We start from the raw sequence: 18,307 nt of genomic DNA, 5'->3' as shown, positions 1-18,307 counted from the left end.
ATATTTTCAGAACAGTATTAAAAAATAAGAAAGCCAAGTTACTTTTTAAATTGGAAGTACCCATCAGTATCAAAAGAAGGGCGTTCAACCAGTATGTATGGCCAGTTCTTACATATGGAGCAGAAACTCTTACTCTTACAAAAACAATAGCCAGACAGAATTAACTCAATGAAAAATGGAACGCACAATCCATGGCCTAAAACTGAGAGATAGGGTAAATAAGAAGATACGTTAAAAGTGCAAAGGTGTTCTCGAAGGCATTACAAGGCTTACATGGAAATAAGCGAGACATGTGGCAATTGCCGGGATATAGATAGACAAAAAAGATTCTGAGATGAAGACCAAGAAGCGATAAACACAGTCAAGGTAGACCTTTAACTCGCTGGTCAGATGCCATCAAGAGAGAATCACAATGAACTGGGTTGAATTAGCACAAAATAGTAATAAATGGAAAAATCTTGAGGAAGTCTATTTCTGACTGTGGATATAAACAGAGGCTATATATGATGATAACGATAATAAAGAATATAATAATGTATCAATGTATTTTTAGGTAAATGTTATTATTTATTTGTTTCAGTTTCGTTTCTTTGTTGCTTCTTAGGTTTTTCAATGTTCTGTAAAATAATTTTACGTTTTTTGTGCTGTTTTTTTCCATTTTTTCCGCGAATTTTTTCCAACTTTTCTTTTTCTCTTTTTTTGTTCTTTGTCTCTTATAATTTTCATATTTTTGTTGTGTTTTGTCTTGTATGTATTCTTTCCATCATTTCTTCTTTTCTTTTATTTCTCTTTTCACTTCATCGTTCCACCAAGATGTTCGTTTCCCTCTGTTGTTATTTCTTGTGGTTCCACATATTGATTTAGCTGTTTTTATCATCGCATTTTTAAATTTTCCCCATTCTTCTTCTATTGTTTCTGTTATTTCATGTTCATTGTCCATCTCTTTCTCTAGTCCTTCTGAGTATCTTATTCTCGTTGTTTCTTCCCTTAGTTTATAAATTTTTATTATTTCTTTGTGTTTTCTGTTTAAGTATGTTCTCATTTCTTCTTATTTCTTTTCTTTTGCTTTTGAATGTGGTTTCTAGTAGATAAGTTACTACCAATTTCATAAGTCCTTTTTACCCTTACGTCTCTTATCCAGTTCTTCTCTGTTTTTTGCACTATAGTATAGTCTATAATTGATTGATCGTCTCTTGATTTGACTTCTCTTGTGATCTTGTGTATCCTTTTATGTTGGAAGTGTGTGTTCATAATCACCAGGTTATTGTCTAGACAGAATTCCAGTAGTAATTTTCCATTTTTGTTTAGATTTTCCTCCCCATAAGGTCCGATGACATTGTTTCATTTTTCTGTTTCTTTCCCCACTCTACTGTTCATGTCTCCTGTGATCACAATTTTCTCTGTACAATCATTTATCATTTCTTGTAATTTGTCCCGGAATTCATTCTTTTCGTTTTTTGTTGCGTCTTCATCTGGTCCATAGCATATGATTAGGTTTGTATTGGTTTCCTCTGTATCCATATCTATGTCTACTCTTTATATACGTTCGTTGTATTATATCCAATTTTTTATTTTGTTGATACTCTCCTTCTTTATCATTCACGCTACTCCTGCCTGAGCTCTCTTCGTTTCTTCCACTCCACTGTATATTAGTAACATTCCGTTTTCTAATATTATTTACCCTTTTCCTTTTATCTTTGTCTCTGTTATAGCTACTATTTCAATGTTCTTATCTCTAATTTCTTCCCCCAGTTCTATTTCCTTATTATTTTTTTATGGTGTTAAATATATATTTTAATATACAAGTATTACTTATATGTATTTTTATTTTACTTTGTGGGATTGATTGCCGTAATTTTGATAAAATGTATCAGTATATAAGTCCGACCCTGTATACAACTATACCTAGAAGATTAAATTCAAAATATCTTGCCACGAACAGTACGTTGGTAGCACCAAATTTCAACTGCCGCTAGTCGTTTTATGGCATCTTCTGTAAGACTCAAGATACGCCGTATTTGTTACATGATTCTACAACATTATTAGCTGCATATCTAATATTGATTATAAGTTGGATGTTTACCGCAATACCATCTTCTGATTCGTCCAAGGCTTCTCTAAAAATGTTTTCAGAGTGCATGTTAAATAATAATGCTGGTGACAGTACGCAACCCTGTCTAACTCCTTTTCCGACGGTGAGGATCTCAGACAGTTCATTTTCGATTCGCACTGTTGCTTTTTGTTAATGATAAAATTAAACTAGAAAATGTTTATTTACTTAAACAAAAATCAAACTGATGTGTTTAATTTTTAAAAACTATTTTATGGCTCGTAGTTGTAAGGTTGGTATCTCTAATTGCATCTGTGATTAGCTACCAAAAAAACATTTTAACTAAAAAGTTTAAGTACCAAAACATATCAAGTAGAACTTTAATTTTTAATTAGAGAGGATAAAAAGAATACTAGGAATAGCAAAGATGAAAGTCCTTAGAAAAATCGATGGTAGGGCACTATGGAACAGAGCTCGAAGTACAGGTATACGAAGATACAAGGTGGAGAATAACAAGTACTGCGTTAGAAATAGAAGAATAGAATAAAACGATCATATAAGCCGAATGACAACAAATAGAGTAGCAAAGATGGCGAGAGACGGATCACCAATAGAAACACGATCAAAGGAAAGACCACGAAAATGATAGAACGACAACTTACTGGAGCCGCATTGAAAAACAGACAGAGTCATGTCTAAAAAGAAGAACGAGAATGAAGATAAAACTGGAAGCTGTAACCTGAACAAAAAGAGGAAGACCAAGATGAAATTGAATCAGAAAAGTTTTGGAAGATATTTGGATAAAGAAGGCTGCACTATGCGATCATAAGTGGTTTAATTTAATTTTAAATAAATAATGCAAATATACAAAATGTTATTGCCATAGAAACAATACTCGTTTTTAAAGAAAATAAAAATAAAAATAATAATCGTCCCCTCTGGTATAATAAGAATTAGCTTAGTTTATATAATTTTAATTACCTTAATTCCCAAAGAATTTAGATGTTAGTGAAATTACTCTTTGGACTTCCCTGATTTTTTTTTATCGTACACTTATGGGTAGGTATATTATATCACATATACAATGCACTTGTATCTGACTATCTACCTTAATGTGATATTGTTTTTTGTCTAATCTTATCACAAAATAATATTTTTCATCAATTATTCATCCATAGATAGTTTATAATACGAAAACGTTACCTCAGAAGGTACTGCATGCGGCAAAATATACAGTAACGTTTTGTAGAGTGCTGAAAAATTGCTAACGAAGTTGCATTTGATAAATTTATCTTACTTGCCAGTGGCTGTCATTTCAAAAACTTTGTTAAAAACTATATATATATATATATATATATATATATATATATATATATATATATATATATATATATATATATATATATATAACAACTCTCAATATATTGTTGTGGTTTGAATTGGTCTAAAATATTTAGAGAAAAATATCATAATATAAATTTAATTTCATCGGCCAATAAACTCGATTTAATAAATTTTATAAATACATAGAAACACTAATTCTGTAAAAACTAAATAGATAAGAATGAGTAATGTTTTTTCTAAGCTACGAGAGAGCAGTTAAATCTGTATCTAAGCTGTATATTACAGCTGTAGTATAACAACTCTCAATATATTGTTGTGGTTTGAATTGGTCTAAAATATTTAGAGAAAAATATCATAACATAAATTTAATTTCATCGACCAATAAACTCGATGTTAATAAATTTAATAAATACATAGAAACACTAATTCTGTAAAAACCAAATAGATAATAATGAGTAATGTTTTTTCTAAGCTACGAGAGAGCAGTTAGATCTCGATATTATAGCAATAGTCGGTTTTTAATAAACAATTATGTCAAAGGCACAGGTGTAAGAATTTTTTGAATATAAAATAGAAATCTTTTGTACACAGAATTTTGAAAGTAAGGAGAAAGCTTTTAGTAAAAGATGAGGGTAGATAATAATCTTGATGTTTAGTTATGTTGTTATATCGAGACTTGTAAACAAAAAGCAAGGAATTATTCATGAAATTGGAAATACCAAATGATATAAGATCATGATGACAGCGAGTTTGTTTACTGAGAAAGTATTGAATGTGATTATTTAAGGTGTAGAGTGTATGATGATTGGTAGAAGCGGAAGGTAGAGGGAGACGACACCAAGCCAATTTTGAAATGCCGGAGGAGATTTTACTGTGTTCTGAAGTTCTGAAGAAGCTGGTTGTTTTGTTGCTTTATAGCCTACAGTAAAAGTGAGCAGAGTTGCTTGTAAGTAAAAATTGTGTATAGTGTTTGATATGTCTGTGGAACAAGTCTGAATGGTAGCAGTTCAAAGCGGCATTTACATCCTGTAATAAGTAGTAGTAGTGCTAATGGGTGAAGTAAAAATCCTTTCGATTAGTAAGAAAGTGTTGTAGATAAAATTAGTATCTACACAATAGGACAAACATGAAGAATGTCCTAAAATGAGATAGAGAGTATAACATATATTGTTGGTTACAAAATATGAGAGCTTTTACCTGTAATATAAGAATGTCTTAAACACTAACGGTTCAAAAAGCTATCCAAAGGTACAAAACGATTTATTAAAGAGAAAAAGAGAGAAAACGAAATTCATTCAAAAGAAATTCACGGAATTTTGACTCTTCCCTCTTTATTTATTTTGGAAACGGTTTGTTTGATTCGCAAGCATCTAAACATTTTTCCCGATAGACCTGATCATGGCTACTTCATTAGAAACTCGGATTGTAACGTTTATTTACCGATCCCGTCCACTCAGCTAGTAAAGAATTCTATTCTATATAGTGCAAAAAAACTGTATAATCACCTTCCAAGAGAAATTAAATCCGCAACATCTTTCATTAAGTTTCATAAGATGACAAAAATCTATCTCTCTGAAAGACCATATTATTCAGTTGACGAGTTTCTTAATGTATAACAAAGAAACAAAATTAGTATTGTTTATAATTACATTTGGGTGTCTCAAGCAGTGGCTACAATTTGTCTCATTTGTTGTTGTCTGTACAAATTATGTAAGTGATACAATAATTTTACTAATTTAAAATTGTATTGTTCTGTTTTTTTTATTATATTTGTTTTTGTTTTATACTTTTTATACTTTTTGTACTTTTTGACTGTTTTTTTTAGCTTTGTCCATAAATTTGTTCAATAATTTTCAGTAACAATAAAGCATATTTCTATTCTATAAAAACAAATAGCATAAAGAAAATCAGTACAAATACGTAAAGAACTCAAACAAAATTCCTATTACTAAATATTACTTACTAGTTAACAAGTCTTTCGAAAGTGTATGTGGACTATTGTCTATCCAAGTCGTTGTCACGAAGATCCTGGATCAAGAGCATGATACTATAACAACAAGATATATGCTCACTTGCCGTTCTAATTTTAATCGACTTTGCGCATGACGTCATAGCGAGACAAAGCCAGGAGACTTGTATGTATTATATTTTAACGATGCATCATATGGCAACGTTGTTCCATTACTGTAATGAACAACTTCGAAACTTAAACTGTTAACGGTAAGTATACCTCGATGCCATATCTTGCACTAAGAAGTCATAACTAGTTACTTTCTGTGAAAACGTGTTTTGAAAATTAATAAGTAATTTGTAAAATTACTTATTAATTTAGTTATTAAGTCTGATCTTTTTCTTCTTACTGCTGTACGCTGTACGCAGTTGTTGCCGGCGTATTATTATTAAAAGTTGGGAAGCCAATGCAATCAAAGAGTTATTTTCCATTATAATGGTTTCAAAATCTAATAGTCGATACCTATACTGTGCCTAATATCTCTATGGCCATAAACAAAAAAAAATCAATAAAACCTCAATCATTATCACTCATATCATAGGTCATAACTTATCATGCAATGTAAACACGATTTTTTAAAACATCATAGAAACGAGGAATCATAACAAATCTCATATGATATTGTCATATGATAAAATCATGTAGTGTAAAGTCTACTTTAGATTTATCAACTTACATTTTATTAACTACTTTGTCAATATCACATTTACATATAATTAAGTAATTGTTTTTTTGGTTGACTTGTTTAGTAAAATTTTTTAATTGAAACTGATTCATAGAATCTTTTTCATTCACAGTTCCAAATGCACCTTGGACTGTGGAAGTTAAATCAATATTCACCTGTTGGCTGGCTAACCGGTCACAACATCGATATTATAATATATAATATTTTTGATTGACCTCGCTTGCTTTGTTTTTGGGTTTTAAACCGATCACTGGGGGGAAAATAATGATCTTACCACCTTTTCCTTTCATTTTTTTGGCTTTTTAATTTTTAATGACAAGTTGTCACCCAAATTTATCATAATCTTTAAATGTACCGCTCTATTGCACTAGAGGTTGGTATTTCGCCTTGCTGTTCTGTCACTTTTTGACCACAAGGCCACTGTCTTTTCACGTTGTTGGCGTGGCTGTTACACCTGTTAATTCATTTACCTGCGGCATTCAGTATGCTAAAGACTGGTAACTTCCTTTTACTTTTAAATATTATATTTTAATCTAACTAATTAATAATGTTACCTAAAGTCAAAATTAAATTTAACTGATAATACATTGTTGGAAGTGCATCTCATGATCTTTCTAGTTCTTTACATATCAATTTTAATGTTTTTTACAACAATTTTTTATATACATGTATGATTATCACATGTTCTTTTGCTGTGCTAAGTTTGTTAATTTGTAAACTGTACCTAGTTTCAATTAATTGTTTATACAACTTTATCTCTAAATGTTTCATTATCATAAGCTTTTTCACAAATTTAATATCACTGACAGCTACATGTCTTTTTAAGGTAACACACATGTTATAACTTCTCTATGGATGTTTGGTTTTTCATATTGTTCTTTTTAGATGAACTGATGATGATTTCTAAGCAGAAAGCGAAACGTCTTCAATAAATAAATGAAGTAGCCAACTTCTTTGTCTTTTATTTCTCCACTTTGACCGAAAAACCCACCACTCTTCGAGTATTCCATAGATTATATATATATATATATATATATATATATATATATATATATATATATATATATATATATATATATATATATGTTATATATATATATATATATATATATATATATATATATATATATATATATATATATATATATATATATATATATATATATCAATGGTATTCCGGGTTTGACTCCGCGTTAAATGTTGTTGGTTTTGATAAAAACCATTTTGACGACGTTTCGGCAAGATCTCACTTGCCATTTTCAAGTCTCTCTGGATGGTCTGCTTCTTGTCGATGTTCGAGTGGAAGTTCACTTGGTAGTCCTATGGGATCTAGTATTTCACCCATTCTAAGTAGCTATGTCATGGATGATGTTATCAGTGATTGTATCAGTAATTGCACTTTTTTCATTCCTTTTATTAAGAGATATGTAGATGATTTAGTTTTGGCACTTCCTAAACACAAAATTCATGAAACAGTCAACATTTTCAACAGTCATAATCAACATATACAATTCACAGTTGAGGAAGAGGTAGATAATTCTCTACCATTCCTTGACATGAGAATTGTAAGAAATACAGACAATATGTTGAAAACCAGATGGTTCAGAAAACCCATATGTAGTAATAGATTTATAAGCTATTACTCTCACCATCCAAATAAGATGAAAATGAACCTTATAACAGGATTAAAAGAACGTGTTTTAAAACTTTCTCATCCAGATTATCTACAGGAAGATCTTCAGTTATTAAAAAATATTCTAATTGAAAACTCTTATCCTCCAGATATGCTACATAGGATGCTTTTTTCTAATATTGGTAATATAAATAATTTAACACCATTTTTTGCTCAATCTCAAAACATTGTATCTAACAATCAGAACATCTATTATCATTCACTACCTTTTATACCATCATTAACACCTAAATTAATACAAACACTAAAGGTTATTGACAATATAAAAATAGCAACAAAGAACATTAAAACTATTTCATCTTTATATTCTAAAACTAAATATCCTATAGACAAATTTGAAAAAACGAATTTAGTATACAGCATTAGTTGTACTCAGTGTGAGGCTGAATATGTTGGTGAGACCGGAAGAAATCTTTCAAATCGCATTATTTCTCACAAAAGTGATTGCAGAATTAAAAAACCATCTTGTGCTTTGGCAGAACATGTAATCGATAAAGACCATATTATGGATTTTGATAACATTAAAATTTTATGTAGTGAAAGTAATAAATTTAAAAGGACTTTTTTGGAAATGGTTTGTATTAGCAAAAATGATAAGAGTTTAAACAAAAGATCTGAAATTCAAAATTTAAGCAAAATTTATAATTATATTCTTTCTTTATGATTTATATATAAAACTTGTAAAATGTCATATTTAATTCTCCATATATCTGTCACATTCTTTCAGACATCTGTCAACGGTGAATAAATCTTCTTCTTTTTGTTACTAAACAAAAAAGAATGTTTAAACGAAGTTTTACTTTTGGCAATATAATTGTCAAAAATTAAAATTTTATGTTGGCATTTATGACATTGAGGCTATTTGTAATTGGTTGCTATTTGAACTTATTTATAAATTCAATTATTCTTATATTAAAAAAATGTTTTCAAAATTATAAAAATTTTTCAGAGAAACATTTATTAGATAAAAACATTTTTGTATTAAATATTTTGAAGATGTAAGCAGTGATTTTTACTTACCAAACTAATTTTTATTTGGTAAGTTAACAAAAATTGTTTTTTCTTTTTAGTTCAACCTTGTAAGTATTTTGTCTTTTTTAGCTCTTGATAATAATTGTAAACACAATTGAAAGCTCGAGAATAAAAAAATAGTTAACCAATAGCCCTATTATTGACTCCAACCCATCCAAAACAGTTATATATTTGTTCCAAACGAGTCACAAGTACTTCTTTTTTCTTATTCTTATATATATATATATATATATATATATATATATATATATATATATATATATATATATATATATATATATATATATATATATATATATATATATATATATATATATATGATTTATATATATACACTTCTCCAAGAAATTAACGCACCACTTTGAAATATTAAAATATTTTATTAGCGTTAATAAAAATTTCCATTGTAATGTTATATTTTGCAAGCCCCTTGTATATGCTATTCGTACACTCTATATTTATTGACTGTGTTTTATCGCTATAGTTTTTTTTTGCAACAAAACAAAAAGAAGCAAAAAATGTACTTATTCTATAAATATACTAATTTCCAAGTGTTCAACGAATTTTATTCGGCTACTGTTTAATTGTTGATTATTGTTAATTGTGTTTATTGGGGAGCGTCAATCACGTAATTTATCCCAAGATGAATGTGCCCAGGCAGTGATACTGTCGGAAGAAGGTTGGAGTTACCGGAGAATTGGTTGTCGGTTTAATATGTGCCACATATCCGTCTCACGGGTGTTAGAAAGATTCCTCGAAACAGGGGATTCTACACGCAGACCAGGGCAAGGACGAAACCGGGTAACTACCCCTATTCAAGATCGAGTTTTAAGAATTTCTGCTCTTCGACAACGTTTTGTAACACATCGAAGTCTACAAGTTCAGCTTGAAGACGTGCATGCTATACAAATTAGTACTGCAACTGTTCGCCAGTCATTTAGGGAATACAACTTAACACCTAGGATTGCCGTCCGGGGTCCTCTATTAACTGCAGAGCATCGAAGGGGGAGACTACATTTTGTCAGAGAACACGTTAATTGGTTAGAGGCTGACTGGCAACGAGTGCTATTTACTGATGAATCCCTATTTTGTTTGTACAATACCGACAGACGTGTTCGTGTGTTGCGACCACCCATCGAACGATATGCTCAATGTAACTTCTCACACACCAGATTTTTGGTGGAGGATCCGTTATGATGTGGAGTGGTATTTTTTTGACTGCACCTACGGACCTAGTGGTCATAGAAAATGAAACTGTTACAGCTGAAACGTACATATTGGAGATCCTGGAGCAATATCTATTACTATTCGCTCCTTATATCGGTGAAAATTTCTTACTAATGCAAGATAATGCCAGACCTCACGCTGCACATATCGTCAGAAATTATCTAGAAGAGGTAGAAATTAATACTATGGAATGGCCAGCACATAGTCCGGATTTAAATCCGATTGAAAATCTCTGGGATATCCTTGGCAGGCGATTAAGAGCGACACCGATCCAACCAAACAACTTACAGGAAGTGGGAGAGAGGCTGATCCAGATTTGGAGAGAACTAGACCAAAATGAAATACGGCAATTAATTTTAAGTATGGGCCAACGATGTGAGGCTGTTATACGTACTAGAGGTGGAAACACTCGTTATTAAGACTTTTTTCATATTTTAGTTTACTTTTGTTATCATTATTTTTTTAGAATTTTCCTTTTTATTTTTTTTCTCCTGTACTTCAACATATTCTGATGATTAGACAAATTGTTATACTTACTAATAAAATGTAGAGTAAATCTGGTGAAGTTTTATTTTTTTACTCTTTGCCTGTTAACAAATAAAATTGAATTATTGAAGTGGTGCGTTAATTTCTTGGAGAAGTGTATATATATATATATATATATATATATATATATATATATATATATATATATATATATATATATATATATATATATATATATATATATAATGTGCACTCGTAAGTGAATGGGATGTTATCGGTCTGGAGATAAAAAAGACAAGCGTTGTGCTACTTTATCTATTTATTGAAGACGTTTCGCCTATTGTTCAATAAGCATCATCAGTTCATCTAAAAGAGTGTTATTAGCGATACATCTAATATGAAAAAACAATTAAGTAAATGATCTTACCTTTAAAAGATCTGTAGCATTACAATGTTGTTATTGCAAAGAAACATCAAAAAATTAATATAATAAATATAACAGCAAAAAATATAGAAACACAGAACGCTGGAAGATTCCCAATTTAACTAATTTGTTTTAAATTTCACTTTTGAAAACATTGATTGATTAAATCTATCAAAAAATATAATTGTCAATTTTGAATTGTTATATAAACAACGGCACGGCTAGGGTTCAGTTATATTAATTTTTTGATGTTTCTTTGCAATAACAACATTGTAATGCTACAGATCTTTTAAAGGTAAGATCATTTACTTAATTGTTTTTTCATATTAGATGTATCGCTAATAACACTCTTTTAGATGAACTGATGATGCTTATTGAACAATAGGCGAAACGTCTTCAATAAATAGATAAAGTAGCACAACTCTTGTCTTTTTTATCTCCAGACCGATAACATCCCATTCACTTACGAGTGCACATTTTTTTATATTAAATTAAACGGTCATATACCTTAAAGATATATATATATATATATATATATATATATATATATATATATATATATATATATATATATATATACACTGTGTCCGTAAAGTATGGAACAAATTCTTTTTTAGCTAAACAGAGCATTTTAAGAAATAATTCTGAAACACGTCGATTTTTGATTTTAATTTACCGTATTTTAAAATTATATTCTAATATACAGGGTGAATTACTTTCGAGTAATGACCTCACCGTCACGTTTTTTAAATAGAACACCCCCATTTTGTCTCAATTTTCGGATTACTCTAGCTGAGCTGATTCCAAAAATGTATCACATGTTGATTCAAACTGGTACAGGGTGGACAAAAATACAAGAGTTTTGTGTGTGTTCATAAAGTAACGCGTTAGTTAAATTAACAATATTATCAAAAACACTTATTGATACATGACTTTATAACTGTTCGAACTGCAGCCCTTGCTGTATTTGACAGTAACCCAAACGTTGTACAAATTCTTGTTGAACGTTGTTTATTGTGTCTTGAGAAACATTGTTTATTCCTGTCCGAATTCTTTGTTGTAATTCTTGAATGGTTTCGTTTGATACACAACATTCTTCAGATGGCCCCACATAAAATAATCCAAAGGATTGAAATCTGGTGACCTGGATAGCCATTCAATAGCTCCACGTCTACCAATCCACCTGTTCGGAAAAATTTCATCTAGGTACCTTCTAACATCTACAGCATAATGTGGAGGTGCACCATCCTGTTGAAACCATAAACTTTCATCAAAACCTTCAGGATTACGTCTGCTGGGAAACAAATTACGTAAAGTAGGTACGAGATACCCCCTTAAAAACTTAAGGTACGTTGCCTCGTTTAAATTACCTTTGAAAAAGTAGGGTCCGATGATTCGATTTCTTACAATTGCAGCCCATACATTTACCTTTTGCGAGTATTGTGTATGATGCTCATGCATCCAGTGGGGTTTTTTTTGCCCAGTATCTACAATTCTGACGGTTAACCTCGCCATTTAACGTGAAAGTGGCCTCATCAGAAAAAATAATGTTTTGTACCAAGAGAGGGTCTCGGTGGCAGTTATCATCATTGCTTCGCAAAATTGCATTCTTCTATCGGGATCATTTTCGTTTAATTCCTGCACAAGTTTGATTTTATAAGGATGCCATTTTTCAAGCTTTAATAGTTTGTGTACCGTTGTTTTGCTAACACCGATATCGCGACTAACTTTACGCACAGAAGTGTGCGCATCTTCTTCAAAACTAAGTAAAACATCTAATGCAGTATCAGCATTTGCTGAGGGACGACCTGATTTCCGTGCATTTTCAACCGTACCATTTTGTCGAAATTTCTTTTCAATCTTACTGACTGTTGAACGCGTTATAGGTCTTTCTGGATATTTATCATTAAACAAATTACACACTTCCATCTGAGTTCGCGATCTGTCTCCATACCCAATCATCATAAGTATTTCAATTCTTTGCTTTACACTTAACTCCATTTCTACTTCAAATTAAATCTAAGCAATAATTAAAACATTCACAAATACCAAAAATATTGTAGTACTAAACTGTCACTGAACATAAATAAATTACTAAACAAATAAAGACATTTAACAAAAACATAGCCTACTATGTTTCTTTTAAATTGATAAGAAATAATTTCTTTCATATTTTGTCCGCTAGGCAATAAGTATTTTTGATATTGTTAATTTAACTAACGCGTTACTTTATGAGCACACACAAAACTACTGAGACCCAAGTAATTTTTTTACTTGGTGTCGCTAATATTTTTAATATTTATAGTTCTTGTGACTTACTCACTTGGACTTTATATAATCAAGGAGGTATTCGACTTCTAAACCTTGACCTATCTCTCGTTCCACCTTTCAGCCACATACGTCTAACTATTAACACCACTGGCACTTGCTTCTTAACTGGCTACACAAAACTTCAACTACTTCTTTCGGATGACCATCACATAATAATCTTTTCTACTCCAAACGTTCAAAACATTCACTCCCTTTCATCCCCATTCCAAACTCGCTAACCAATCAGAAAATTCCTATATCCCTTTTCTTATTTTACAAAAAAAAACCCAAATGAATAAAAGATTGAAAATAGATTTTCAATCTTTTATTTAGTTTCCTTTGTGAGTTTTGTAAATATTTTTCTTTATCTATATATATATATATATATATATATATATATATATATATATATATAGTCAGTCAATAATATACAGTCAATAATATATATATATATATATATATATATATATATATATATATATATATATATATATATTGTTGTGTTTCATTTTATCAATCAATGATAGAATAAAATTTTTATTTTGTTATAGAACGCGGCACATAAATTTGAAACGCCCTGTACATCGATTTGTAAATATTTGTTATATATATATATATATATATATATATATATATATATATATATATATATATATATATATATATATATATATGTTTGATAGATATGCTCATAGTTAGCTAGACACGGTTATCCTCAAAGAACATAATTGGTAGTTTATGAGTTAATTAGTAACTTTCTTAGTGCTCTTGTATGGCTGAGTTTTACTAACTCTGTTTTATTGGACACAAGCTTTTCTTGTTCCTCGTCTATTTTTGCTTCTTGATTTATTCTAATATTGAATCAAATTTATTTTTAAAGTTTTTCCGAGTGCACGACATTTACTTATCCCAATATTTGACCTTGATTCTGCTATTAATGTGATCACTAATCATTATAGTAATATTTACTTTGACTCCTATTTACCAAATAATACTAATACTAACACCCTATACTCAGATTTATAATGACAGCAAAGATAACAAAATAATCCGAAAAGGAAGTATTCGTAGGAATAAACTAAATTCTTACTTATTAGGATGACTTATTCATGTGCTTTATACTTGTAACGCCGCCTTGCATTGATCTGCTTTACTCACAATGCCTCCTTTGATGTCCCTCTTTAAACTTCTTCTATGCATCTTCCTCGCCCACAAATCAGACGTAGCACTGGCACGATGGTGCTAGTGTAGAGGAGTGTCTATACCTCTGTGTTAGCCTTAATTTATTGCTCTTGACTTACAAAGTTGCTATTGACAACACCTTTCTCCTGGAGTTCTTCCTTTAACGTTTTGCCTCCCATTCTATGCTCCACTTGTCGTTACCATTTAAAATTTACTTTTCATCTTCTTTAGTTTGCAGGATCACCATGCATTGTCAAAGTTACGGTCATGTGTAGTAGTCCTTAGGTTCTTTGTTTTGCAATTGATTTGATAATAAGATACAATGGTTTCACCAAGTATTATATTAACTGATTTATAGTTACAAATACAATAATGGATTGATTGTCTTTTTTGTACTTAATATTTATATATATATATATATATATATATATATATATATATATATATATATAACTGTTTTTTTATCAAAATAACTGTGTCTTTTAGAATGCAATCAGGTCGGTCAACGGCTGTGTTTGCTTTATTCAACAGCTTATTTACTTGTGAAGGTATATGCCAAATGAATATTAACCTATGATTTCTACCGAGTTCGATTTAATTACAGAGTAATTAATCTCAACACATAACCCTTAACACCCTTCACCATGATATGTTAAAGACAATTTAATAATATCTTTAATATAATAATAATATTATTATATCCAAAAACTCAATAATATAGTAATATATAAAAAACTAGAAAAACTGATATCTTTATTTACATAAATTACTTTCGTAATGTATAAGATATTGTGGATAATAGGTATTATCATCATATTTGACATATACGCGTCCGTCTTCTTTTATACTTGTATCACATCCGTCGAGTGGTATCTTCATCTCTGATGTTCCCAGGCAACATTTGGACACAATGACTAACGCCAGAATCATCCATTTGTTGTACGTTTGGTCTCCGTAGTGCGTGCAGTAATTGGCACAGGGTGAAAAATTAACACCGTGCCCGAATAAATGCCCCGTGGAACTACCTAAAAGCAGACGTAGATCATACCCATTATTATTAGTTTGTAAGATGACAGAATAATTTTATTGTTATTCTTTTTTTTAATATACTCATATAATTTCATTTTACCTAAAGTAATATTTTTTTAATTTATTCCCACAATCCGTCTACATTGACAATAACTCTTTCTAATGACTATCAGTTTACTTCATTTATAAATTAGGTAAACCTTTTAAAATGACTTATAGTGAATATTTCAGTGAGCACGCACCTTCTAAAAGTTAAAAATAAGATTTGTCTTAACTTAAAAAATATTTTAACAGCCTACCATTTAGGAGTGTTGAGATTACAGAAATTTATTATCCAATAGAAGAAATAAATCCAAAGAAAAGTCGGTTGTGATCTAATAACCGTTAAAACTATAAAAAAACTACCTGCTATAGCAGTAAACGCACTCCAGCAAATATTCAACGCGCCATTAAGATTAAACTGGAAAACTGGTCAAATAATAACGATACTGAAACATTGGAAAAAACAGAACTAAACTCGTATATGCTAATCAATATGTTGCCAAAGAAAACTTATACCTCACCATTAATTTGGTTTCCGAAACAAATATGGCACCGTGTGGTTGAAGAAATCAGCAATGACCTATAAGGAAAAAAATAATGTATGGCTGCCTTTCTAGATATAAGTAACGTATTTGATAAAGTATGACCAGCAGCCTTACTTTACAAAATAAAACAAAACTTATCATACCCCTTCTATAACATGATAAAATCTTATCTGGGTATGCGAAACTTCTAAGTTAAAATAAACGTATGCCTCTCCAAAATGTTTTCTATCTCTGCAGGAGTACCACAAGAAAGCATACTGTGGTCTACCCTGCACTTGCTATTTACAGCAGATCTGCCTGCAACCAACTAATGCTAGTTGCAACCTATGCTGATGACACTGTTATTATGGCACCACATACCAGGCCTGAAGAAGAGGCTTACAAATCGCTCTCGACAAAATCTACTGAACTGCCGTGCATTTCTCTCTTTGTGTGGAGTACATTTTTTAGAATAATTATTTGTATTACTGTCAAACGGCAGTGAGGTATCAATCTGCCTACTCCTCAGTGTCGAGTAACGGCCGGTCTTACCCTCTGTGGCTGCTTTTATACTCTCAGTATGCGCGGGAAAGGTATGCGCTGACATGGTCTGAGCTGACGTGGCCTGAGCGGTGTGGGCGGGAGGTCGCTGAAGCAGGGGTCGCCATGTTGCCGGTAGTCGTTTAGCGTCATCGCGAGTATTTGAGCTGTTAGGCCGTTTTTCAATTTCGATAGCTTTACCGATGATTCGTGATTTTAAGGAGCGGATGGGGGCGACGGTTTTTGCTTTTTCGAAATCTATTTTGTGGCCTGTCTCAATATGATGTTTGGCTAGGGCTGAAGTAGTATCGGAGTGTTTGACTGATATAGAATGTTCGTAAATACGGTTATGGATTCATCGGTTTGTCTGTCTTATGTATGTACGTGGGCAACTGGAACAAGGTATCTCGTAGACACCATGGTCTTCATTGGGGATTTGGTCTTTTACGGATCTGACGAGATTGGACAACTTGGAGTGAGTAGTGAAGATGGTTTTGATGTTTAGAGGAAGAATGTTCTACTGATCTTGTCAGTGATACCTTTAATAAAAGGTAGAAAGATTTTGGGTTGATCCGGCGGCAAGGTTTCTTTTTTGGATGGACTGGGGTTTAGATGTTTTTATGCTCTTATTGATTTGGGTTTTGTGGTAGCCGTTTTGTAAGAGTGTTTGCATTATTGAATTGATTTCGAATGACTTATGATTGTTGTCGCTAAGTCTTATGGAACGAGAAATGAGAGTGTTGACAACTGAAAAGAGTTGGGCGGGGTTATGATGTGACTGGGCTTTAAGATAACGGTTTGTATGAGTGGATTTCCGGTACGCGGAATGAGAAAAACTGTGAGGTGGCTTTTTCTAAATAAGAACATCAAGGAATGGCAAAGATGCTTCAGACTCAACTTTCATCATGAATTGAATACTAGGATGTATTCCATTCAGGTGGGAGAGGAAGGTATCTAATGTTGAGAGGAAGGTGTCTTTACCATGGGGCCAAATGACTAAGGTGTCATCAACGTACCGTAACCAGCAGGTGGGTTTGAAATTTGACGAGGATAGGGCTGCTGTTTCGAAACGTTTCATGAAAATATCAGCTATTACGGGAGAGAGGGGGGATCCCATTGGGGCACCTTTGATTTGACGATAGAAATGATTTTGGAATGAAAAGTATGTATTAGACGTGCAGTGTTTTATAAGAGATAGTGTGTATTGGAGGATTTGATGTTTAGAATCCAAGATGGAAATGGTTTCATCGATGGGAATGTTGGTGAACAAAGAAACAATGTCAAAACTAACTAGTATATCTGAGGGTGAAATAGAAATGTTTCTCAGAAGAACAATAAAATGAAAAGAGTTTTTGACAAAGGAAGAAGCTTTTTCGGCTATTGGTTGTAAGGATAAAGCAAGATGTTTTGCCAATTTTTAAGTGGGGCAGTTGTATGCACTGACTATGGGTCTTAGGGGGACATTGGGCTTATGGATTTTTGGAAGGCCGTATATTTTTCAAAAAAAAATAAAAAAAAAGAAAAATCATCTCTGATGATTTTTCTCTGGGTATAAGAGATTTTTTGATGTCTGAAGGTAGAGTAGACTTATTTATGATGGATTTGGTCGTTTTTTCTAGATAGGTGATGGGATCGTTTGGGACGCGTTTGTATTCTGTGGAAATGAAGTTCGAACATTTTGTCGACATAATTAGAAGAATTAAGAATAACAGTGGCATTACCTATGTT

General features: G+C 31.4%; 2 protein-coding genes across 4 annotated transcripts in view; both read right to left on the bottom strand.

Annotated features, from left to right (window-relative positions):
• The window catches only part of LOC140448482 (uncharacterized), a 22,794-nt gene extending 19,629 nt beyond the window's left edge, over positions 1-3,165 (bottom strand). Inside the window, exon 1 of the mRNA XM_072541568.1 lies at positions 3,032-3,165. The gene's annotated coding sequence lies outside the window, so the exon portion shown is untranslated. The remainder of the gene's footprint in view (positions 1-3,031) is intronic.
• Positions 3,166-15,177: 12,012 nt separating this feature from the next.
• Positions 15,178-18,307, bottom strand: part of LOC140448481 (uncharacterized) — a 92,301-nt gene continuing 89,171 nt past the window's right edge. For 2 of the 3 annotated variants that reach the window (XM_072541565.1, XM_072541566.1), the window contains exon 4: positions 15,178-15,469. In XM_072541565.1, the coding sequence (XP_072397666.1) occupies positions 15,198-15,469 (272 nt within the window). In that variant the 3' untranslated portion in view covers positions 15,178-15,197. Of the gene's footprint in view, positions 15,470-16,036; positions 16,096-18,307 lie in introns of all 3 variants that reach the window. The other variant, XM_072541567.1, reaches the window with a different exon arrangement.

Source organism: Diabrotica undecimpunctata, chromosome 8 (genome assembly GCF_040954645.1).
Source record: "Diabrotica undecimpunctata isolate CICGRU chromosome 8, icDiaUnde3, whole genome shotgun sequence".
Classification (NCBI taxonomy): Eukaryota; Metazoa; Arthropoda; class Insecta; order Coleoptera; family Chrysomelidae; genus Diabrotica; species Diabrotica undecimpunctata.
The sequence above is the reverse complement of the archived record's forward strand: the minus strand, read 5'-3'. Positions and strand labels throughout refer to the sequence as shown.